Genomic DNA, 25,417 nt, shown 5'->3' with positions numbered 1-25,417 from the left:
TGGAGCTCAAAGGTGAGTGTGTAACCTCTGAATTAGCCAATCCACATATTGGAGGTTAAGGATAAAAATTATCTCCGTGTTATGTGGAACAGAGTTTAAACTTGAATTGGAATGAAACAAGATTGTAAAAAATTAAACCCAAAAATGACCTTCAAAACTGGTACACTTACTACTTTAGCTTCAGAATGTGCAGTCATCCATATCTATCTATAATTCCAGTAATCTCTGTGTGTATGTGTGTGTGTTTGTCTGTGACCGCTGTTTCTCGACAACCACGGGTCCGATATACTTGAAACTTGCCAGGTATATTGCTGGGGACCCGAGGATGTGCCTTTTCAAGGTTTGAAATTAATCGGACAAGTGGTTCCCAAGGTATGGTCACCGTACTCGCAAGCCGTTCGCTTTGGCTTTGCGAATGGACCAAACCATTTCATGTAAATAGAGGGGGGGGGGGGGGGGTTCTGTGGTCGTTGCGAATGGACCAAACCATTTCATGTAAATAGAGGGGGGGGGGGGGTTCTGTGGTCGTTACTGCCACGTGGTTTCAAAGTTTTTTTTTGTTGTTGTTTGCACGCATGTTTTTTTGCACGCACGTACGGGCAAGCACGTACGGGCAAGCACGTACGTGCGGGCACGCCCTAGTATATATAAACGCGAGTTGTCTGTGTGTGTGTGTGTGTGTTTGTGTGTCCAGTTTTTGTGTGTCCGTGTTTTATTCAAAGATGGCTGAACGGATCTTCAAACTTTCAGAGGTTCATCAGTGAGTGCCTGGGAGTGTTTTAGGGAAAAAAGTTTTTTTTGAAAAAAAAGGTTCGTTTTTTTGGAGTTAAAAACAAAAAAAACAATCGCTCGATAGTGCCGAAGCCTTTTAAAATTAATGACAGTTATATACAAGTGCACATTCGCATAAATAAATACAAAACAATTACTAGACATTTGAATACAAATAAATCAAAAAAATCCGGGAGTGTACGAATTTGTTAGTACAGCTTCTTCTTCTTCTTCCTGATCGGCATCACACTTAACTCAAACGTGAGCCACATTCACTCAGAAACGTGAGCCACTCCCCTTCCTCTCCATCCAGCCTCCCCCTTCCTCTCATTCCCCTCTCCTTCCCTTCCCCCCACCCCCCTCCGCTTCCCCCACTCCCCTCCCCCTTCCCCACCTCCTCCTCCCCTCCCCATCCTCCTCCCCTCCTCACACCCTCCCCCCATCCCCTCCACTCCCCCCCTCCCCCGCCCGGCAACGCTGGGTACTTTTGCTAGTTGCTTATCTATCTATAATTCCACTAATCTCTGTGTGTGTGTGTGTGTGTGTATGTCTGTGTGTGTGTTTGTTTGTCTGTGACCGCTGTTTCTCGACAACCACGGGTCCGATATACTTGCAACTTGCCAGGTATATTGCTGGGGACCCGAGGATGTGCCTTTTCAAGGTTTGAAATTAATCGGACAAGTAGTTACCGAGCTATGTCCAAAAAACGATTCAACCAATCAGAGAGCAGCGAGCTATCATGTGTGCTGAACGTGCCGAACAGACTCTGCCTCGGACGGCACATTTGAGAGCGTATTCATTTATTTCACGTTGGCAAACTATGTTGGCGTTAAACTATGTTTTAAAACTAATTAAAACTAATTTGCGATTCTTTCGCTTTCCTGCCCGTTTGTGCACGCTATGGCGATTTCTTTACCAAACTCCGCAAGCCGTTCGCTTTGGACCAAACCATTTCATGTAAATAGAGGGGGGGGATTGTCACCGTACTCGCAAGCCGTTCGCTTTGGACCAAACCATTTCATGTAAATAGAGGGGGGGGATTGTCACCGTACTCGCAAGCCGTTCGCTTTGGACCAAACCATTTCATGTAAATAGAGGGGGGGGATATAATTTTAGATAGATATATAGTACGGGCATGCCCTAGTCTATCTATAATTCCAGTAATCTCTGTGTGTGTGTGTGTCTGTGTGTGTGTGTGTGTGTGTTTGTCTGTGACCGCTGTTTCTCGACAACCACGGGTCCGATATACTTGAAACTTGCCAGGTATATTGCTGGGGACCTGAGGATGTGCCTTTTCAAGGTTTCATATTAATCGGAGAAGTAGTTACCGAGCTATGGCGATTTAGCCGTTCGCCGTTCGCTTTGGCTTTGCGAATGGACCAAACCATTCATGTAAATAGAGGGGGGGGTTCTGTGGTCGTTCGCTTTGGCTTTGCGAATGGACCAAACCATTTCATGTAAATAGAGGGGGGGGGGTTCTGTGGTCGTTACTGACACGCGGTTTGGAATGTTTTTCCGAACGGGCACCCACGTACGGGCACGTCCTAGTCTATCTATAATTCCAGTAATCTCTGTGTGTATGTGTGTGTGTTTGTCTGTGACCGCTGTTTCTCGACAACCACGGGTCCGATATACTTGAAACTTGCCAGGTATATTGCTGGGGACCCGAGGATGTGCCTTTTCAAGGTTTGAAATTAATCGGACAAGTGGTTCCCAAGGTATGGTCACCGTACTCGCAAGCCGTTCGCTTTGGCTTTGCGAATGGACCAAACCATTTCATGTAAATAGAGGGGGGGGGGGGGGTTCTGTGGTCGTTGCGAATGGACCAAACCATTTCATGTAAATAGAGGGGGGGGTTCTGTGGTCGTTACTGCCACGTGGTTTCAAAGTTTTTTTTTGTTGTTGTTTGCACGCATGTTTTTTTGCACGCACGTACGGGCAAGCACGTACGTGCGGGCACGCCCTAGTATATATAAACGCGAGTTGTCTGTGTGTGTGTGTGTGTGTGTGTTTGTGTGTCCAGTTTTTGTGTGTCCGTGTTTTATTCAAAGATGGCTGAACGGATCTTCAAACTTTCAGAGGTTCATCAGTGAGTGCCTGGGAGTGTTTTCGGCAAAAAAGTTTTTTTTGAAAAAAAAGGTTCGTTTTTTTGGAGTTAAAAACAAAAAAAACAATCGCTCGATAGTGCCGAAGCCTTTTAAAATTAATGACAGTTATATACAAGTGCACATTCGCATAAATAAATACAAAACAATTACTAGACATTTGAATACAAATAAATCAAAAAAATCCTGGAGTGTACGAATTTGTTAGTACAGCTTCTTCTTCTTCCTGATCGGCATCACACTTAACTCAAACGTGAGCCACATTCACTCAGAAACGTGAGCCACTCCCCTTCCTCTCCAGCCTCCCCCTTCCTCCCATTCCCCTCTCCTTCCCTTCCCCCCACCCCCCTCCGCTTCCCCCACTCCCCTCCCCCTTCCCCACCTCCTCCTCCCCTCCCCATCCTCCTCCCCTCCTCACACCCTCCCCCCATCCCCTCCACTCCCCCCCTCCCCCGCCCGGCAACGCTGGGTACTTTTGCTAGTTGCTTATAATGCTGAAATGAAATTGTGCAAATGATTAAATTATGTAGTTGCTCGTATTGTCCAAATCACCCCCTCCCCCTCCCTCGCCATCCTCAAAGTAAAGACTGACCCAGAGGAGAAGCTGAGCAAGAACCACGTTTCCAGAAGCACAAGCCAGATGTAGGGCCGAGCGCCGAGACCCCTCGCTTTCCGTAATGTTGACCTCATCCCGTGAGCCGTGCGCGAGGAGCAGGACCGTTGTGGGGAGGTCGCTAGCCGCTGCCGCCCTCAGCAATAGCGTTCCGAGGGATTCCTTCGGTTGAGGACGTCTTGCAAGCATGCAACGTCGTTCGTACTTGGCACGGATCCAATGCTCTTTGTCCTCCCTTTTATAGTAAAATCGAGTGGAAAAGAAACGCAAACAGTTGGAGTGGAAATATTGCAGAAGATATCAAGTGAGAATATTCGGAATAATTACTGAATTAACCTGATGATGGTGAATCGTTCATGTGAAGAGGAGTTTATGGAAAGAAAATCATTCCAAACAGGAAACTTACTGTTTTTAAGGACATCATAAATGACACAAACAACAGGCATGAATAACTAATGTAACGTGTTCAATAAGGTGGTGTAAAAGACGTTGCATCAACGGCGGTAAACCTCTAAAAAAAAATTCTACAACCTACATCTTTATTTTCTTTCAATTTAATTATATACCTGAGCCCTGCAGAACACAAATCGCCATTATGACACTTTCAAAATCCTTCAGTTTAGCAGTACTTGGACAAAATAGTACGGCATATTACATCATCACGACGAATCAAATTTGCCGCTCGTAGACCCCGCCCATGTCCTTGTTTCTCAAGACAGGAGGATGATGTGTTCTATGAACTCGTTTTTTAAGTAATCAGTATAGGTAATTTTTTTTGCTCAGCGTTACATCAACATAATGATGAAATTATAATTTAAAAAAAACTGCTGTTTGTAAATAATCTGAAATAAACTGGAGAAACAAAAAGGCAAGTTCGACAGAAATGTACCTGGAGGAGTCGGGCCCAGGTTTAACCCAGCCCTGTGTCTCAGCCTCCCACACACCATTCGCGAGCTTGTTGCCCATGGCCAGCATGACGGCCACCAGCTCAACGGGCCAGTCATCGAGGCTGAGTGAACGGACACGAGACACGTGCGAGCCTAGGTTGCGGTGTATCCCCGAGCATTCTATACACATGAGTGCACCGAGGTTCAGGCTCGCCCAATCCGGATCTGCTCAGTTACACACAAGGGGTATCAATCAGAGGGGTGATGAAAGATTTTCATATGAAGACATATGGCTGAGTTTTGGAGTGTTTGATACAACTTGGATAAGGTCACATTCATATAACTTGGATAAGTTCATAAAACATTTGAGTCACAAAAGTTGATTCATCTTATTGAAGTCACCCAAGAGGCTTTACCTGCACCTCTATTTTGCTCTGATGAAAGGTAAATCCCAGCACTTTGTGATCTTTTATGGTGGATGTAACTTTCCCCATATTATATAAGCCTCCACTTATAGCATAGGAGGGGGTTTATTGCTGTTGTACGGTTTGTTTTTACATTTAGTGCCCCCAATTTTTAATGGTACCCCAGAGTTTCACCTTTGGAGTACCAATCCACCATTTCGGTTTCCTCCCTTTTTATGCCAAAGTACGAGCTACATGTCGGATCTGGCTGGGACTTTCGGAATTAAAATTTTCATCAATGATGGAAATTAAATGTATGTGGGATTGACATATTATTTGACCTTGACCTATTTAAGGTCATGACCAAATTATAGATATTTTAACATTTTTCACCATAACGATCCAATCAGAACAAAATTGTCCCCTCTTTAGATAGCCTAGAGTAAGGCACATTTACGCTTAATCTAAATCATACCCCTCTGGGTTAAAGGTCAAGGTCAAATGGCAGTCTGAAAAAAAAAAGTTTTCTATTATGATTCTTTTTTCCTCCGATTTCCAGGATGTTGAGTTTTATGGATACAATGTAGATCAGGACACATTTTCTTAATTTACATTCTATCCATAAATGTTGAAGGTCAAGGTGATATGGCAGTCCAAAAATAACATGGCCATCATTGGATTGCGGGCGCTGGGGAAGTCGATGGGGGAGGCCAAGAGTTTACCCCATCCCCTGCTTCTAGCGGGACCGACCGTGCAGATCATCTATCCCCAGCCCAGTCCAGTTTAAAACCAGCTGGAACATTCCGAACCTTACCGCATGACCTGTGCGGGGAACAATGTTTCGCGGGATATCCCAACAGACGGTAAACATTGCCCCGTGGGATATCCCACTAGCTGCATAACACGTCATCCCTGCGAGTTACTTTACAGAATGAAAACACAACACAGTATCTATTAGTGCAATTAGCTGCCTCCCATTTCACCATTGAAACAATGTCACGGCATGCATTCATGGATTATCGTCAACATTCGTGGGATTTGCCTCTCCATTTCTGGGACTTTAATTGACATTCATGAATAATCATTGACATTCATGGGATTTGCCTCACCATTTGCGGATTTTGCCTCGCGATTCGGGAACCAAGCCCCCCCTTTTCCATTGAAACAATGCCCCGCCATTCGTGGATTATCGTGGACATTCATGGGATTTGCCTCTCCATTTCTGGGACTTTAATTGACATTCATGGGATTTGCCTCTCCATTTCTGGGACTTTAATTGACATTCATGAATAATCGTCAACATTCATGGGATTTGCCTCACCATTTCTGGGACTTTAATCGACATTCATGAATTAATCATTGACATTCATGGGATTTGCCTCACCATTTGCGGATTTTGCCTCGCGATTCGGGAACCAAGCCCCCCCTTTTCCATTGAAACAATGCCCCGCCATTCGTGGATTATCGTGGACATTCATGGGATTTGCCTCTCCATTTCTGGGACTTTAATTGACATTCATGGGATTTGCCTCTCCATTTCTGGGACTTTAATTGACATTCATGGGATTTGCCTCTCCATTTCTGGGACTTTAATTGACATTCATGAATAATCATCGACATTCATGGGATTTGCCTCACCATTGGCGGATTTTCGCGATTCGGGAACCAATCCCCCCCTTTTTCCATTGAAACAATGCCCCGCCATTCGCCCGATTATCGTCGACATTCATGGGATTTGCTTCGCCATTGGCGGATTTTCACAATTCCGGAACCAATCCCCCCTTTTCCATTGAAACAATGCCCCGCCATTCGCGGATTATCGTCGACATTCATGGGATTTACCTCACCATTGGCGGATTTTCACAATTCTGGAACCAATCCCCCCTTTTCCATTGAAACAATGCCCCGCCATTCACAGATTATCGTCGACATTCATGGGATTTGCCTCGCCATTGGCGGATTTTCGCGATTCGGGAACCAAACCCCCCTTTTTCCATTGAAACAATGCCCCGCCATTCGCCCGATTATCGTCGACATTCATGGGATTTGCCTCACCATTGGCGGATTTTCACAATTCCGGAACCAATCCCCCCCTTTTCCATTGAAACAATGCCCCGCCATTCGTGGATTATCGTCGACATTCATGGGATTTGCCTCGCCATTGGCGGATTTTCACGATTTGGGAACCAATCCCACCTTTTCCATTGAAACAATGCCCCACCCTTCACGGTTTCGCAATTTGCGGCATTTTCCAGGAATAGCAGGGTCCAACTGTATTTTAATCCAAGAGCATCAGATTTGACAGTTTCTTTGTCCTCTTCCAGATGTCAGATATTTTGTAGTTTTAAGTATCAAATCTTATTTTCTTGTGTTGCCAATTTTTCCAAAGTGTCCGAAGCATTAAAGTTCCATATGTATTTAATCATTTTACTGATAAAAGGCCTGATGGCGTTTATTGAAAAAAAAAAAAAAATCGGAAAACTTTTAAGTTTCTGATTAACATTGACTTTATTTTTTGGATCAGTTGAAACGAAACTTTTTTCCACCTTTCTTTTGCAGACATCCTTCCTGCCTTCTATGCTGTTTTTTTCGGGACTTTTGTTGTGCTACAAATGCAATTCACCATCCTATTACAGCTGACTCATGCAGTACCACTTTCCTTTAACAGTCCTGTAAAATGCTCTTAAACAACTACACACAAAGGACAAATTGTTGTCAAACAAATCAATTCCGTGTTGATGAGCTCAGATCAGGGGTTTGACTCACTTGGCGCTTTGCAGTCAACGCAGTAGTTGTTGCCCTGCATGTTCTGGATGGACTGCATGGCCATCGTGTCACACTGCCCACCCATCCTCATCTGCCAGTCGAGAAAAAGCAAATGAAGTAACAACTTCCACATGATCAGCCATAAACATTTAACTCGTTCAAAAGCACAAGGTGCAATAATTATTGTTTGCAAGGGTACGACGAGAGGGTGGGTGGGATGGGTTTGGCCCTCAGTATGTTTAGCAGAGCATTTGGCAGAGAGTATTCATCTTAAATTGAGTTTAATGAGTTTTTTTAAATTCTATTTTTAAAAATTCGAAACAGCAAAGCGAATGTCGTTTATCAAGCTAAATACTGCATACAAATCATGCAGAAAACTCCCCAAACTTAATGAACAATATGGATGTTCTTTCATAATTTGCCATCTCTGACGCAGCTTGCCTTCCTGCCACATCCATTTACATAGGATCTTAGATCTAGCTTCAATGTCACCAGCCATGTTGTTGGTCCGATTGTTGTTGGTATGTTGTGAATCATTTCCCCAGCTTTCTTCATGCTACAGCTTCAAGTCTTCACAAACTTAAAACTTGTGCTTTTGCTTCCACTTCAAATGATTTTTTGAAGCAAAGCAGGGAGCCAATTTGGAAGGGCTGGTAGGATAGCTCGATGGTTGTGCGGTTTGTCTCGGGTTCCATTCTTGAGCTGACTACATACTGTCACCTGGCGTTTTACAGCAGGGAGTTGCATTACAAAGATTTCCGTCTCTCGGATAGATATTAAGCTGGGGGACCGTCTGCCAGCATGAGCTGGTGGGTGTTAAGCGATCACGCAGTGTCTATTGCCGGTTTATACAAGTTCATCGCTGGGATCCTGGTCATATTCCACACTCCCGTCCTGACCGCCTACGGTTGATGAATACACCTTCCTTAACAAGATGGTATTCATGGAATACTTAACCTGCGCAGTCAACTTGGTGCGAGCCAACTCTTCTCTTTTTGAATGTTTTTACTCTGCGCTCGCGAAGTGAAAAACACTGTTCGGCATTCGGTTGCGTATGTTCGTGTGGCGTACGTATGTGTCTGCATTTTTAAAACTCATTTTCTCGGCAACCGTTGGTCTGACTGACACAAAATTTTACCATAGAAGCGGCTCCGCCTGCAGAATATTTTTATACTCATAATTATGACTCCATTGGTCACGTGGTATGGACGCCATCTTGGAAAAATGTTACACCTCTGTAGCCCCCAAACCGCTCAATGGAAAAAATTGAAACATGGCTCATTGCCAAGTACTCCCCTTGGGGAATAAGATATGTGAATGATGATGTCATCGGTGCCTTCATTATGATGTCATAATTCGACAGGTACAACGCTTGATCTGATCAGTATGAAAAAAAAAAAATTCCTCTGCAACTGTAAGTCGAATGGACACTAAATTTTCAGACTATGAGTGGCTCCTCTTGTATAATTTCTGAAATGATAATTATGACGTCATAGGTCATGTGGTACAGGCGCCATCTTCGAAAAATCGAAAAAAAGTTGCACCTCTATATCTCCGAAACCGCTCCATGGAAAAAATGTACACATGGCTCATTGTCAAGTACTCCCCTTGGGGAATAAGATATGTTAATGATGATGTCATCGTTACCTTAATTATGACGTCATAATTCGGCAAGGACAAGACTATTCGATCAGTATGATTTTTTTTTTTCTCTGCAATTCTTGATCCGATTGACAAAATTTTCACCATAGGAGCGCCTCCTCCTGTAGAATATTGTAATGATAATTATGACGTCATAAGTCACGTGGTACAGGTGCCATCTTGGAAAAGGTTCGCACCTCTACCTCTGAAACTACTCCATTAAAAAATTGAGACCTGGCTCATTGTCAACGACTCCCCATGAGGAATAAGATATGTTAATAATGATGTCATCGGTGCCTTTGTTATGAAGTCATAATTTGACAAGTACAACACTTATCCGATCATTATGAATTTTTTTTTCTCAGCAACTGTTGGTCTGATGGACACTAAATTTTCACCATAGCAGCGCCTCCTCCTTTAGAATATGTTAATGATAATCATGACGTCATAGTTCATGTGGTACAGGCGCCATATTGGAAAAACCGAAAAACTTTGCACCTCGATATCTCTGAAACCGCTCCATGGAAAAAATTGAAACCTGGCTCATTGTAAAGAACTCCATATGGTGTTGTTAATGATGTCATTGGTGCCATAAATATGACGTCATAATTCGACAGGGACAATGCTTAGTCTGATCAGTTTGAAATTTATTGAGCGTGATCTATGCAACAATTATATTAGAGAATATAAATTTATGATGTTATCGCTCACGTAGTCTGGCAGCCATATTGGATCACTTCAATCATTATCGCTTTGACTACACACACACGATTTTGATGAAACTTGGCTACAAGCTGCATATCTGAGGCCGAACGAAGGTGTATTGACCCCATCAAAATTTGTGCTCAAAAAGGGGGTCTTCAGATGCCGGTGTGTGCCCCGGTTTAGAATAGGTACACCATATCCCTGTGTGTCATAAGAGGTGACAAAAGGGTTGGTGTCAGGAAGGGCATCCGGCCATAAAAATATTGCCTCAAAAAGGGAACCATGATGATTGTAATGGGGCCCGCAAGGCTAACCCCCCCTCTAGCAGGGAAAATGGCCTTAAAAAGGGAATTATAAGGGGGTCTTCAGAGGCGCGGGGGGGGGGGGGGGGGGTTCGACCTACCAAAATAGGTATTTGCTCTCTTCTCTGATGTACCAAAGTTTGTTCACGGAATTGAAAATATCAGGGTCTGGGGGATCGGGGGGGGGGGGGGGAAGAGTTGAGTGACTTGCTCCTGATCCAGGTGAGCTTCAGGACCCATGGTCCTATTTTTTCTGTTGTTCTGATGTACTAATTTAACCACACTCTTATTAAACTGAAATTAACAAAAGCTGTTCAGTTGATCAAGTTAAGTTTTGTTTGTTGGATTAATAAATAGCTATCGAGCAGTGTAGTAGTACAAGCTACAACAGCAACCACTTTTTCATTTAAAAAAGATTTTTTTGAAAGCAAGCACTTTTGTTATCATTGTAGCAAAAAAAGGGGAGGGGGTCTGCAAAATTGACACCTGAGCATATTGACTAACAAAATATAGGTACTGATGAAATACCTTTTGCTTCGTGCTGTGGCAGCATTGCAAACTTGCTAGAATCTGGCTCTCAATAGCTTGCACCCAGGCCTCTCGCTCCTCATTGCTGGAGGCTTCAAAGTGCCAGCTCTGACCCGTCAGGGACACGACGATGAACTCGAAGGAGTCATCGGCATCTTTAGGTCAGAAAGGGAGGAATTGGGTTAAACCATCAGACTTTTTATAACAAGCACTGATTATATATATAACATTTTACAAGATACGGTTACTGCAGCACCAGACTGAAATAAATGAGAGCTAGAGGTTCAAATTTTGCACTGCCATTGCCCAGTGGATCGACGAAGACCAGGATTTTCAAGACATCTTCTTTAGTGATGAGGCCTACTCCCATGTCAGCAGCCACATGAATAAACGGAACATTAAATTTTGGGTGGAACACCAACTGCATGAACATACGGAACAGCGAGTTTCTGTGGCGAAAGAAACGGTTTTGTGTGCGGACGTAGGGTTTTAGTATGACCTTTCTTTTTTTTAGCACAAAGCCAGACAAACGGTGACAATCAACACAGATAGATACGTGGACGTGCTGCGGAGAAGATTCATTCTGGCAGTGAGAAGGAAGTAAGACATCACTATGAATTCAGTCATCTTCCAGCAAGACAGCGCACCACTGCCTATGGTTAATGGTGCTTTGGAGATGACATTTCTCAGGTGATGGACTTATTTCTCGACCGATGGACAATCCATGGCCTCCCGACTCCCTGGATTTGTGTCCTTCCAAATACTACGTATGGGGGTCCCTCAAAGTCAACGAAAACAACCCACGCACATTGCAGGAGTTGAAAAGTAACATCAAATGCATACCAGCTCCAGTTCTCATATGAGTCATCAACAGCTTCAGTCATCCAGAGGTCATGTGGCACCTGTCATCCAGAGGTGCGGTGCTTGGATTGAGTACTTCATCAACTAGATGGTATTCATAGAATACTTACCCTGTGCAGTCAACTTATTGCGAGCCAACTCTTCTGTTTTTGAACATTTTTTTTTCCTTGATCCAATATGGCTGCCAGACCACGTGAGCGATGACATCATAAATTTAGATTCTCTAATATAAATGTTTCATAGATCACGCTCAATACATTTCAAACTGATCAGACTGAGCATTGTCCCTGTCGAATTATGACATCATAATTATGGCACCAATGACGTCATCGTTAACAACACCTATTCCCCATATGGAGTTCTTTACAATGAGCCATACTTCAATTTTTTCCTTGCAGCGGTTTGGGATATAGAGGTGCAACATTTTTCGAAGATGGCGCCTGTACCACATGACCTATGATGTCATTATTATCATTAAATATTTGAAAGGAGGAGGCGCTCCTGTGGTGAAAATTTCGTGTCCTTCAGACCAACCGTTGCTGAATTTTTTAATATAATGATCGGATAAGTGTTGTATTTGTCGAATGATGACGTCATAACGAAGGCACCGATGACATCATCATTAACATATCTTATACCCCATGGGGAGTACTTGACAATGAGCCAGGTCTCAATTTTTTCTATGGAATGGTTTCAGAGATAGAGGTGCTAAGTTTTTCCAAGATGGCGCCTGTACCACGTGACATATGACGCCATAATAATCATTAAAATATTCTACAGGAGGAGGCCCTCCTATGGTGAAAATTTCATGTCAATCGGACCAACGGTTGCCGAGAAAAAGAATTTTTTAAATACAGACACGTACGGCACACGGACATACGTAACTGAATGCTTAACCCTACTTTTCGCTTCGCGAGCGCAGGGTAACTAGTTATATCACTCCTTATTGCTTGTTGGAGAATTTGTTTTGCCATAATAAACAAAAATATAACTAATCCTGTGTATTCATGGACTAAAACAAACAAAATCGACCGGTAATAAAAAATAATGTAGTTAAATAAAAAGTTGCACATCATTTTGGCCCGCGCTGTATATCGTTATGTTCACCATTGATACAGAAATCAGACTACTTTTTCCACATGGGTTTACGTGCCACATTTAAGGCTAGTGAGGTATAAATAAAGGCTAATTTGGCCTATCAGGCCTTTGCCATATCCATACACCAGCCCTCTGTACTTCCTGCATGTAGGGGTAGTTACACAGGTAAATACAAGGAGGGACATTGACCGGTACCATCACCTCTTTAGCATCTACAACCAAAATACAAAAGGTCAACAGACTTTACTTCCCCATCAACACACAACCATCAACAAACTACTCTGGGGTAACAACTGTTCTGGTCAATTTTGGGCGATTCAATGATGGAGTCGAGCATTTCACTCTGCAGCAATTAGGGGGTGACTCAGGTGATTTCAATCATTCACTGGCAAATCCCATATGAAGTACGTTCCGTTGTGAGGCGAAAACGAGCGAATAACGGGTGGGTGAAGTGCCAGCAACACCGAATAAATGAATCGCTTCAGATTTACTCTGACAAGTTATGTCGATGGAAATAACCTACGCCATTTGCAACTGGAAAAGACAAAAGAAAAGACTACTACAATCATTTCACGAAAAGGCTGGAAAGGGTGGAAATGCGAATGGTTCGGTGGATGTGCGGAGTATCGTTGAGAGAGAGGAAGACAAATGATGAATTGCGAAAGATGATGGGAATAGAGCCTGTGATTGATGCTGTGAAGAGGAACAGGTTGAGATGGTTTGGTCATGTGTTGAGGAAGGATGAAAGTGACTGGTTGAGAAGAGTGATGGAAATGAATGTAGAAGGAAGCAGAGGACGGGGAAGACCGAGAAAGACTTGGCGAAAGATAGTGGAAGAAGAAATGCGGACAAGGGGGTTAACAAGGGGAGATGCAGAAAATAGGGCAAAATGGAGAAGATTGTCATGAGGACCGCAAGGCTAACCCCCGCTCTAGCAGGGAAAATGGCCTTAAAATGCATGTTGTGTGTTGTTGTTGTTGTTTTCTTTATTAAGCTCGACGACCGCTGGCGCACATAAAATGCGCCTTAAAATGCATGTTGTTGTTGTTTTTGTATTTGCAACTAACAAAGACGTTCACTTCCGCTCATTGGAGTTGTAATTTGAACTTATAACCTCGATCCATCGGATACGAGCGAGTTGAAATTACCGTCGCCGGGATTGCCAGAGCCATCCGCTCGGATCCCACCCGCACCCTTCTTTCGCCGAGACTTCTTGCGGTTTCCATGTGGAGAGACGGGAGGCTCCATCTTGGGACTGGTAGTACAGTGCACTGCGGCAGATAGACACAGCGAGTCTCCACTTCCAGCCACTGCAAAGGTGTGCAGCAGGGGAGGTAAACAGAGGTGGGTGGAAGAGACTTCGACACAGTATGAGTTTGCTTCTGATTCAGGTGAATAAAAGCCACATTATCAATCACTACAAAGTCATAAACACAGCTTAGCGCTTCCCTATAATCGAGGGAGGGTGGGGGGGGGGGGGGGAATGAGAATGGCGTGCGTAAAACTTCCGGGTTCTGGCAGTGGCAGCCTCTCTTCTCTTTGAGTGACCTGCTTCCGAAGTTAAGCGAAATGTTCGGGGTTTGTCTGTTGCCATCAATTGTTGTGCACTTTTGTTTGTGTTGATTGTTGTTCGTGTCGTGTGCTCATTGCCGTGTCGTTTGCATGTCCGGTTGGTTAGTTTTACCTAGTTGGGCTTACCAATTTTTACCTGACACGCACACCTGTTTGTCGTTCTTTCTGCACGCACACCAGTCTGCACCTGGTAGCGTGGTGGCAAATTGCGCAGCACCTATCCATCTTTTAATGATTGGAATGTAATCGATCCGATTTGTGTTCGCAATTACGAGATCACGAGCGAGGTACCTTGCTATGCACCGGTGGTAGGCCAAAGACAAACGGACAATGCGGAAACAGCGAACGCCAAACCATGAACCAATAAATTCCACATTCCTGTGACACCTTAAGTCGAACGTCAAGCATGGGCAGCTGGTTCGTGAATGACTTGGGCAAAAATAAAATAACTTACTGCGGCTGAATGTTGTTATATGCGGTCAATGGCGAAACTGAAAATGCCAAATCCATGAATGCGAGTGAAAAATTGCGGCACCTTATGGGAGGAAACCGAGAATCAACTGCATCAAGAAATTGCCGAAGGTGCGAATACGTTTGGTGAAACCACCTTTATGAGTGCAGCCTTCAAAATTGTGTCCTGGTTGTTTGTTGCAGGTTGTATAAAAATGTCTCACTTCCGCCGCATATTCTTGTGACAATGAGACAACAATGTATTTGAACTGTGTAGACTCTATAGTAATGTTCCGGGTGTCTAATTGCGCTTTGACTTGTGCACACTACAGGTGCGGGTCATTAGGCCAGAATGGTGGCAGCTTCATGAAAACCGCTGCCCCGGATGAAGCGGGTTGAGCAACCAGGAAAGGCACGGCTGGTTAGTCTTTTCCAGCGACTGGTTGTGTGCTTGTAACTCGTTGACCATCCGTTTGGATCACGTCAAGCTCACCAATTTAGCACGTGGTTGTTGTTGGAGTTGGAGTAGAATGCACGAATACATGACAAGCAAATGCAATAGATAATGGTGGGCTGCAGTAGACGGAAATTACCAAATTGAAAGAATGAGGATGAAACGCTCCAATAGTTGTTAAGCACTGCACAATAGAAGAAGTTTTACCATTGCTGTTCAAGGAAGAACCAGAAGCTGCTGCCTCTCCCCACTGCTCTGCTCCGCACACAGAGAAGGAACGGAGATGAATTCCATCACCACGAGCCCCAAGGCCTGGGTCTGCAGATGCAGCACCTGCACAGCACAAGCAAACTATGATACACATTTGTCCCTCCATTGTGATGGAGATGTGTGAGGGCCTTCTAAAATAATTTACAAACAAACACAAACCATTGTCCAAAACAAGTTAAGGTGTGTGTGTGTGTGTGTGTGTCTGTGTGTGTCTGTGTATGTGTGTGTGTACAGCATAATGGTTAGAGCGTATGCTCAGTCAGTAGTACAAATCCAGACCAAATCATCCAAAGACTTAAAAAATTGAATGTGCCGTTTCCTTTTCCTTGCTTGACGTGCAGCATTTAAAAGGCTGTAGCATGGAAACACAATGCTGGGAAGGCAATGGCAACCCACTCAGTATAACCCTTGCCAGGAAACTGCTTCGGCAGCACCAATGCTCTGTAAAGATCGTAGGGTATATGAACTAAAATCAAAAACTAGAAAGCATCTGAAAATGCAAAGCCCGTCCGCACCGTTTGTATCCAGACGTCTTCTTCTTCTTCTTCTTCTTCTTCCGTATGTTCAAATAACAAAAAGTTTAAAAAATTTAAATTGATGATTTTACACACCCTTGACCTTTGAGCTTTAGATCTAAAAAATAATCAGCTTCTAGCTTTTGACTGGTGAACCAATTCTGTGACTCAATATGCAAATTATTTAAAATTTTGGGTGTAGGTACTTCAGAATCTGGGCAAGGTTGAAAACTAACTCATGTTGGCTTTGAAATCCGGTTTTAACAGGTGTAGAAAAGATCATGATTTTGGATGAGGGATGATTTGAGATAGTGGTGAACATCTGCCTTGAAGACCTGGAGGGAAGAGTGTGGAATGTGGTTCCACAGGTGGGGAAAAACAGAATAAATAATGGAGGCGAGTAGTGGTTCTGGATTTAGACAGTTTCACCAGGAGGAGGTTTCTGGTGGACAGAGTGTGTCCTGCAGATACCTGAGGGTGACAAAGTATGGAGAAGGCAGAGGTTTCAAGTCTTGACAAGGTACCATCAGGTTTTAGAGGAGGGAGACAAGTTTGAAAGCTCATTCTTGAGATTGGACAGATGTTGTTTTCTGGCACTCGAGAGAGTAGACTCTCGTCGCGAGTTTTGTGGAATAATCCGAGGTTGTCTTCAGTTGGATTTGCCTTCATGAGGAGAATGCAAGTCCTTTTTTTAAAACAACGGCCTCACCAAAGGATTCAGAGTACCAAGAGTGGGTATATTAATTGAAGAGATGGGATGAATCTGTGAGAGACAGAGAGACAGAGAGAGACAGAGACAGAGACAGAGACAGAGACAGAGAGAGAGAGAGAGAGAGAAAGAGCAGGTTTCTGTACAATAATTCCCAGGCTGAATTAATATTGGGGATATAGGAGACCAATCCAGATGTGTAAAAAAAATAAAAAAATTGTCACCACGAATACGCGTGGCGTGAATGTAGAAGCAGGTCCCATGTTAGGAAATGCGAATACGCAGAACCCACGAATGTTGAGGTCTGACTATGTATGTATGTATGTGTGTGTGTGTGTGTGTGTGTGTGTGTGTGTGTGTGTGTGTGTGTGTGTGTGTGTGTGTGTGTGTGTGTGTGTGTATGTATGTATGTAGGTATGTAGGTATGTATGTATGTATGTATGTATGTATGTATGTATGTATGTATATATATATATATATATATATATATATATATATATATATATATATATATATAATATATATATATATATATATATATATATATATATATATATATATATATATATATATATATTAGGGTGGTGCTCAAAATAATTTATTTTAAATATTTACTGGGACATGGCTTTATGTTGTTCCTTTTGTTCCAAAATGAAAAGACACCAAATATGAAAGCAATCTGATTTTATTTAGGGGTGCCACATCAGCCTTCAAACTAAAGGTGTCTACAAAACTTTTCTATATATGGATCGAAAGCAAAACCAGAAGTTTGTTTTATGAAAATCCACCCTCCACTCACTTTCTTTGTATTCTAGCAAACACAAGTTACAATAGCTGCACAAATAGCACTATATTGCTATGAAAACTCAAATTCAATGATAACAATCCAAATGTTCAGTTCATAAAATGAAGAGACACCATATCACATAATATGAAAAAACCCAAATATAATGAGAAATGTAACTCCTATTTCTGGGCCTGTTTCACCACTGTTGCCTTCTTGGCATCGGGGTACATCTTCCTGTGAGCAGCAACAACTTGGAGCAGAGCTTGCTTTTGCTCTTCATCCTTTGTAAGGAGCTTATTGTAGTCTTGTATCAATGCGACACCCCTTTCTGCCCTGTCGTTCACCACGACTAAGCCACTGGCGGCTTTCTTTGCTTCCTGAAAGCTGGTTTCTTGCTCCCATGAACCAGGATCCTTATCCATCCAATCAGTTGGGGTCCCTAGGATGCTGAAGAAATGCTTGGTGTGTTTTGTTATGAGGCCAGCGATTGACAGGGCGGTTCCTCGTTTGATAGCTGGTCTCTTTGGAGAGGGGTTTTCACCGTCATTTTTCAATGCTTCAATCATATTGATCTTGCTTTCTTTGTCAATTCTGGTGTCAAAGAATGCAAATGCCACTAGTACTGGGCTCATGTACCACGTGTGGCGGCCAAGTGCCTTCAAGGCTGCCTGAGCCATCTTCTGATTGATTTGTTCAAACTTTTCCAACTTCTTGAAGAGGTTAATGTCATTCAGGGGAGCCTCAATAGCTTGTGGAGCCCGAAACCAAGCCTGTACATACACAAGGCAGACAAAAATGTTGAAGGCTCGGAGTTCTCTCGCCTCTCGAAGTGTCAAGTGGAACTCTGACCGAAACATGAACACCTGTAGTGAATATAGTGCTTTTGCCATCCATCTGGCTCTGTGCATTGCTCCTGGAGCCATGATCCGGATTCCACGAGGTGGGATTCCTCCCATGTAGATGACAGTCAGTTCTAGGAGTTCACGATAATCATCTCGTGGCTGCTGATCTTTCAAACACACAAGAGCAAATTCCAGAGCTTCATCCATCATGTCATTGTTCTGTGCAAACTCAGCTGCCGTATCAGGATCTGTGAATCCATTTTTTGGTTGGTGATGGGCAATGGACGGCCACTCCGCCTGAAACCGCTTAAAAAGCTGGATGTCAGGGCCTGATGAAGGACCGAAAAGAGTGGTGAAAACATCTCCCAGAATGATTTCGTGCGCATGATGGCGGCAAGCCAAATGAATTAGTTCAGTCTGTAGCTTCTTTTCAATGAGGACAGCAGCCCCTCCACGAACACCTGAATTGCTGGCCGTTGTGTCAAAAGACAAAGCCTTCACCTTGCCCACAAGGTTCCAGCTCTTCAGTGTGTCCACTACAGCGGTTGCCATAGCTTCTCCTCCCCCGTCAGGTAACTTGGGAACATTCAACAGCTGCTCCATTCCATGGTACTGGTTGGACACAAGGATTGGAAGACGATCCACCTTCACATGCACAAAATCTCCAGTGACATCGGGAAGAAGCTTTCCATCCCAATGGACCACTAAAGGACCCTGCACATTATGATGAAATGCTTCTTTTATTTCGTCCATGGTTTTGCATCGATGCATCATGCGATTCCGCCGCACTGTCCATCGGTTCAGTGCCAGCTCTGCAGGATCCCATCCTACTGCTCTACAAATGGATGCCAAGTTGTGGACAGCCATTCGGTCACTTGTTTTCGTACGATCCAAAGAAGCTGCGACTTCAGGAGTGACAATGTTGATAGGCCTTCTTTTCTTGGGACGAGATATCCCACCATCAGATGATGAAGAACCAGCCTGTGCCGTGGTCTCAGAGTCAGAGTCTGAGTCTGTGACTACCATAGCAGTAGCACCCTTCATGACCATTTCCTGTCTCTTATTTTCCTTCTCTGCCTTAGTCTTCTCCTTTTCTTCCCTTTCTTTCTTTCGCTTCGTTTTTGCTTCCAACATAGTGTCTACAGATCCCATTGAAGCCTTCCTCTCTGAGAATTGATCGTGAAGAAACTTCCTGTCCTCGGGGTTGGTGATTATGGCCTCCGAATCTGCATGCCTAAGATCAAACGTCTTCTCCAAGGAGGCCTTGAAGGATGCTTCCTTTTTCTCTTGGGTCGCACCACCCCGCTTTGCACCTTTTTGGAGGCTCCTCCATTCTTCATATAGCCTCTCCAAACGATGGATGCAGTGCTGCTTCGTCGTTGTATGTAGGTGAGCTTTTTCCCAGAACTTCACAACCTCTTCAATGGTGAGGGTTGCACTCTCCCGGGCAGTGCGATTCTCCTTCTTCAGGTGATGGAAAAACAGGACAAGAGATTGATGCACAGTCGGGAGCTTGGCACCTTTGATGGCATCTCACGGCGAGGTCACGTCTTTTCGAAGCTGCTCCATGCGCTCACGCTCTCGAAGCTAAGTGATCTTTCACAATCGTGTTTTTGTCGAGACTGTATCTATCTTTCGGTGTGTGTACCTATAGCGTATCCTTTGGAAAATTTTCGGTGCTAATTTTTCGTACATGTATACACAATCGTCGGTTAATGGTATCGAGTATTCTGCGGCCTAGTACTCGTAGGCTTAGACTACCGTACCGTCTCCGACCTTGTGGTTTTGTTTTTCTCTCAGCGATTCGTCGAATGCGCTGAAATTATTTTCGTTCTCTGTTTCGTCCCAGTCGTTCACCCCGTACCTCCTTGTTTAATATCTCTACTCACAAAAAAAACCAAAAAAAACCCCAAAAAAATATTTCCTTCCCAGGTCTTATTCGTTTATTTGTTGTTATTTTTGTTCGTTCGTTCTTCGTTCGCGATCACGCGGTTAGAAATGTATAATCTCTCCCCTGAACAACTATTTTCTGTCATATATTATAACACCCTTTTCTTCTTTTCCTACAAAAGGATGCTTTCGTCTTGCTCACCAAATCTATTCATTCCAAAAAATATATATAATACCATCTCTTACAGTTCCTCCTTTCTACATTCCCTAAACTATCCAGAACTCCACCCCTCCTCCAGTGTCCTCAAACGTATTTTTGACTCGAAGGTCTCAAACTCATTTTGTAAAAAATGTTCGTTTCCCATGAATCGTACACTTTTCAAAATCCAATCTCACCCCTCCCCTCCAAATCCTCCCCATCACCCATCCCTTTCAAATCTCCCCCCTTGCCCCTTCCCTCCCCTCCCTCCTAAACTCCCCCCACACCCCTCCCCTCCGAGACTCTCCCTCGCTCCTCCCCTCCTAGACTCCCCTCTCACCCCTCCTCCTCAAAGCATCCTCCCTGCTTCTTCCCCCTTCCAACTTTCACCTACATCTCCCCAAACCTTCTGCCTCGCTCTTCCCCCTCCTCAAATAACACCTCACTGTGCCTCACCCAATCTCCATCAAACCTTTTGTCCGCCCCATTCTTCCCTTTCTCCAAGCTATTCTGAAATCTCTGAAATCTCTGACACACCTTCAACAGCTCTCCCTACCTCTTCCTCCTCTTCCACATCTTACCCTACCCCTCCCCCCCCCCCTGTTCTGGACCCGATGCTCCCCCTTCCTCTTCATTAACGGTATGGACCTCAAACATCCGGGGCCTTCGCTCAAACTTGACTGACCTCTCCATACAGGTTGCTTCTGACAAACCAGATGTGATCTGCTTAACAGAAACTTTCCTCCTTCATGATGTCTCTGATGCCTTGGTATCTCTCCCAGGTTACTCCCTCCTCCGGTATGATAGACCTGAGCCTCGTCCTGGAGGTGGGGTTGCTATCTTTATAAAAAACTCTCTTCCTCACTCGCCCTCCACTGCCCTCTCTCCACCTCACCCCCAGGAATACCTTTGGCTACGGCTTCCCCTTCGCTCCCACCTTTTGTTCATATGTGTGTTGTACCGTCCACCAAACAGCGATGACTCCATCTACATCTCACTGTCTGATAATATGGACCAACTTCTATCTACCCATCCCAACTCTCTCTTCCTCATATGTGGTGATTTCAATTGTCACCATGCCAGTTGGCTGGGTGTGGGTACCTCTCTCACCAGCCATGGCTCTTCAGCAAAGGACTTCTGCGACTCACTGGGACTGACACAATCTGTCAATTTCCCGACCCGGATCTCAGTCAACGGAGCATCTTCTCTTCTGGATTTGGTTATGACAAACTTCCCTGAAAATGTCTGCTGCTCTTCTTCTGCTCCAATCGGCTCATCTGATCATGTGCTTGTCAAAGTGGACATCTCTCTGACCATTCTCAGAGAGCCTCCTCAGCGTCGACGAGTCTGGCATTTCACTCAGGCCAACTGGCACGGTCTTCAAGCAGCCATCAATCATCTGGACTGGTCTCCCATCTCTACCGCCTCTGACATCAACTCATCCTGGGAATTCTTTCAAAGTAAATTGCTCTCTCTCATGCACAGATTTATCCCATCTCGTCTTCAGTTGTCATACCCTTCCTCCCGTCCATGGTACACGGAATCTTGTGGTGAGGCTGTTGCCCTGAAACAACTTGCTTTCGTCTCCTGGAAAGCAAATCCAACGGCAGGAAATCTCATTTCCTTTCACAAAGCCCGAAACAAGTGTGTGTCCACCCTCAGGAGAGCCAGGAAACAATATCTCACCATTCTCAAGACCGAACTCTCTTATCTGTCTCCCTCTTCCAAATCCTGGTGGCGTCTGGTCAAATCTGTTTCTGGTGTTTGTTCCCCCTCCATCCCCTCCCTCACCTCAAACGGCTTAACGGCTGACTCCGCACGTGAAAAAGCTGAATGCCTCAACTCTGTGTTTGCCTCTAAATCTTGTGTCCCAAACCCATCCCTCTCTGTACCCACCGTACCCAGTCGTACCCAGCTGCTCCTGGACTCTGTGTCCTTTCCTCCTGACAAGGTGGAAAAGTTTCTGTCAACCCTCGACTCTGATTCTGCAACTGGTCCTGACGGCATCAGCCCACGGGTCCTAAAATCATGTTCTTCTGCTCTTTCACTCCCTCTTTCTGTTCTCTTCACCCTCTCTTTTGCTCACGGTCATCTGCCATCTGCTTGGAAATCAGCCAACATCACCGCTTTGCATAAAAAAGGTGCAAAAACAGATCCCAGCAACTACAGACCAATCAGCCTTCTCCCAATTATCAGCAAAGTCATGGAATCCATCATTGCTTCAGATATTAAATCTTTCCTCTTCTCCAATGGCTTGATCTCTGATCATCAATTTGGTTTCAGACCTGGTCACTCTACTCTGGACATGCTGCTTCTGCTTTCTCAACAATGGATGGAGGTCCTCAACGCCAAACAGGAAATTAGAGCTGTCTCCCTTGACATTTCACGTGCCTTCGATACGGTCTGGCACCCTGCTCTGCTCACCAAACTCTCCTCCTTTGGTATCCATGGAAATCTCCATGCATGGCTGGCGGACTTCCTCTCTGGTCGTAGTCAACGTGTGGCCCTGAATGGGTTTCTCTCATCTCCTCTTCCTGTTCAGGCTGGAGTTCCCCAAGGTAGTGTTCTGGGCCCTGTGCTTTTTCTGGTCTTCATCAATGATCTCTCTGACTCTCTTGAAAATCCTCTCTATCTCTTTGCTGACGACTCTACTCTCTGTCGCTCCATTCCTCATCCCTCAGATCGGCAGTCTGCAGCCTTCTCACTCTCTGCAGACCTGGACAAAATCACAGACTGGTCAAACAAGTGGAACATGTCTTTCAATCCTGACAAATCTCACACTCTTACAATGTCTCTCCGAAAGGACCGACTGGACAACCCTCCCATCTACTTTCTCAACAATCCTCTCCAAGAAGTTCTGTCGCTCAAGCTTTTGGGTCTCACTATCTGCCATGATCTTTCTTGGGAAAACCACATTTCCAAGCTGGCCTCCAAAGCCAGTCGCCGACTGGGCATCCTCCGTCGTGCGAAGTCCTTCCTTGGCACACCTGAGCTCCTCACCACATACAAGGCTTTCATCCGCAGCTCAATGGAATACTGTTCCCCCCTCTGGGCTGGTGCTCCTACCTCACACCTTGCTCGGCTTCACGCTGTTGAGGCCAAAGCTTTCAGAATCATTGGAATCTCCTGCGATGTAGTCAACACCGAGGGCCTTTCACTCACTCACCGCAGGCAGGTTGGTGGTCTTTCTGTCTTCTACCGACTCCTCTCCGGCCTTGCTCCCCCAGCTCTCTCTGTGCTCTGTCCCCCCAATATTCCTTCAGGTCGCACAAGATCTGCCTGCAACCCTCTTATGGTTAAACTGCCAAAGTCTAGGCTCTCTGCTCACCTTCACTCCTTCATTCCTCTTTTCTCCCGCCTCTGGAACAAACTCCCTCACTCTCTTCAATCCCACTGCACCCTCCAGGTCTTTAAAACAGCTGTTCACCACCATCTCTTATCCTCCCCCATCCAAAACCTTGATCTTTTCTACCCCCGCTAATTTCGGTCCCCTTGTGTTTTATACCTCTCCCCCCCGCCCTCCCCCTCCCACGCCTCCTGCCCCCAAGCCCTCTCCCTCCCACATTTCTTCCTGCTGTCAAATGTTGTGGTTGTGTGCTTCCCCTTCTCTCCCCATCTTGTCTTCCGCTCCCTCTTTTTGTGTGTTTTGTTTGTCTGGTTGATTTGTTTGTGAAATAAATGTTAGCTCTTTCACGAGCCTCGATTCAGTATTCAAAAAAAAAAAAAAAAAAATACACAACCCAGAAACGTGATGAACGGCATATTCTCCAGCATATATTCAAAGAAAAAGTAAAATGATGATTTGACATTTGTGATGGATTCTGATTTGGATGTAATTGCTTTTCCATTATATTTGCCCTAATTTCAAATATGTGAATGTTTCTTTTTCGCTTGAGCAACGCTGGGTACTCCAGCTATAAACGCTTTTATACTTTACTCGGGGTACAAATGCAAATACAACTTTGTCTGGGGGGCGGGGGGGGGGGGTAACGTGGCCGCGGCCTCATTCAGGGGTGTTGGGGACAGAGAGAGGGGCATAAACTCTCGATGTAAATGTGTACCGTGCAGCGCCACCTGGTGAGGATGGCAGAGGGTATTACAATTTCCATTTTTACCTGTGCAACACTGAGGTTATGAAGCACTCTTTGCATGGGTAAAATTTTTCCTCCTTCCCTTCCCCCCCACCTCCCACAAAATGGAGGGGCCTGTCAAAGCCACCCCACACCCCAAAAGATGTACAGGTATTTTACCTTTCCCCTCCTATATATATATATATATATATATATATATATATATATATATATATATATATATATATATATATATATATCAGTCACTATGCGACCTTCATATCATCAGTGGAGAACCGTCACAAATCCCGAACCCTTATCCCTAATACCCAAAATCCTAATCCCTAACCCTAAACGAAAGGGTCACAGAGTTACAAGTGTATGGAAAGCCTCACTGCGTTGCCCTGATGAAGCCCCAACAAGGGCGAAACCAGGTCGGTAACTGTGAGTTTTGCATGCACTTGTGACAGTATCTGTATTTATAATCCGTAATGACGCACTGCTAGATGGTTCCTCTGGAACTTTGCAGGCAAGGCGGACGTGCATGGCGATGACGTCATGTTGTCCGCTCATTAGGTTGGAGAACCAGATTACAGATACCATTATATATATATATATATATATATACATACTATATATATATATATATATATATATATATATATATATATATATATATATATATATATATATATATATACTGTATATCTATATATATATATATATATATATATATATATATATATATATATATATATATATATATATATATATATATATATATATATATATATATACACACACACTATGTAAAGAAAAAGCATCCGTAAATGAAAATTTACATAAGAAACCGTAAACGCATATGTAAAAACAAAAAACAAACGTCAATCGATATCTAGCATTTGAAAATTTTAATTTCTATAACTGCAAATTGTGAAATAAAAACCTGAATGAAAATGTACGTAAAAACCCATAAAC

General features: G+C 44.1%; 1 protein-coding gene across 4 annotated transcripts in view; it reads right to left on the bottom strand.

Annotated features, from left to right (window-relative positions):
• LOC137433811 (arf-GAP with GTPase, ANK repeat and PH domain-containing protein 1-like) overlaps positions 1 to 25,417 on the bottom strand; it is a 114,221-nt gene that overhangs the window by 4,392 nt on the left and 84,412 nt on the right. For 2 of the 4 annotated variants that reach the window (XM_068126186.2, XM_068126185.2), the window contains 6 exons: positions 15,365 to 15,490; positions 13,830 to 13,991; positions 10,723 to 10,877; positions 7,547 to 7,637; positions 4,379 to 4,601; positions 3,469 to 3,724 (listed from right to left, as the gene is read on the bottom strand). In XM_068126186.2, coding sequence (XP_067982287.2) covers positions 3,469 to 3,724; positions 4,379 to 4,601; positions 7,547 to 7,637; positions 10,723 to 10,877; positions 13,830 to 13,991; positions 15,365 to 15,490 — 1,013 coding nt within the window. The remainder of the gene's footprint in view (positions 1 to 3,468; positions 3,725 to 4,378; positions 4,602 to 7,546; positions 7,638 to 10,722; positions 10,878 to 13,829; positions 13,992 to 15,364; positions 15,491 to 25,417) is intronic. The other 2 variants (XM_068126188.2, XM_068126187.2) reach the window with 2 other exon arrangements.

This window comes from Myxine glutinosa, chromosome 10 (assembly GCF_964187855.1).
Source record: "Myxine glutinosa chromosome 10, kmMyxGlut1.1, whole genome shotgun sequence".
NCBI lineage: Eukaryota > Metazoa > Chordata > Myxini > Myxiniformes > Myxinidae > Myxine > Myxine glutinosa.
This window is presented reverse-complemented; position numbering and strand designations above follow the sequence as displayed.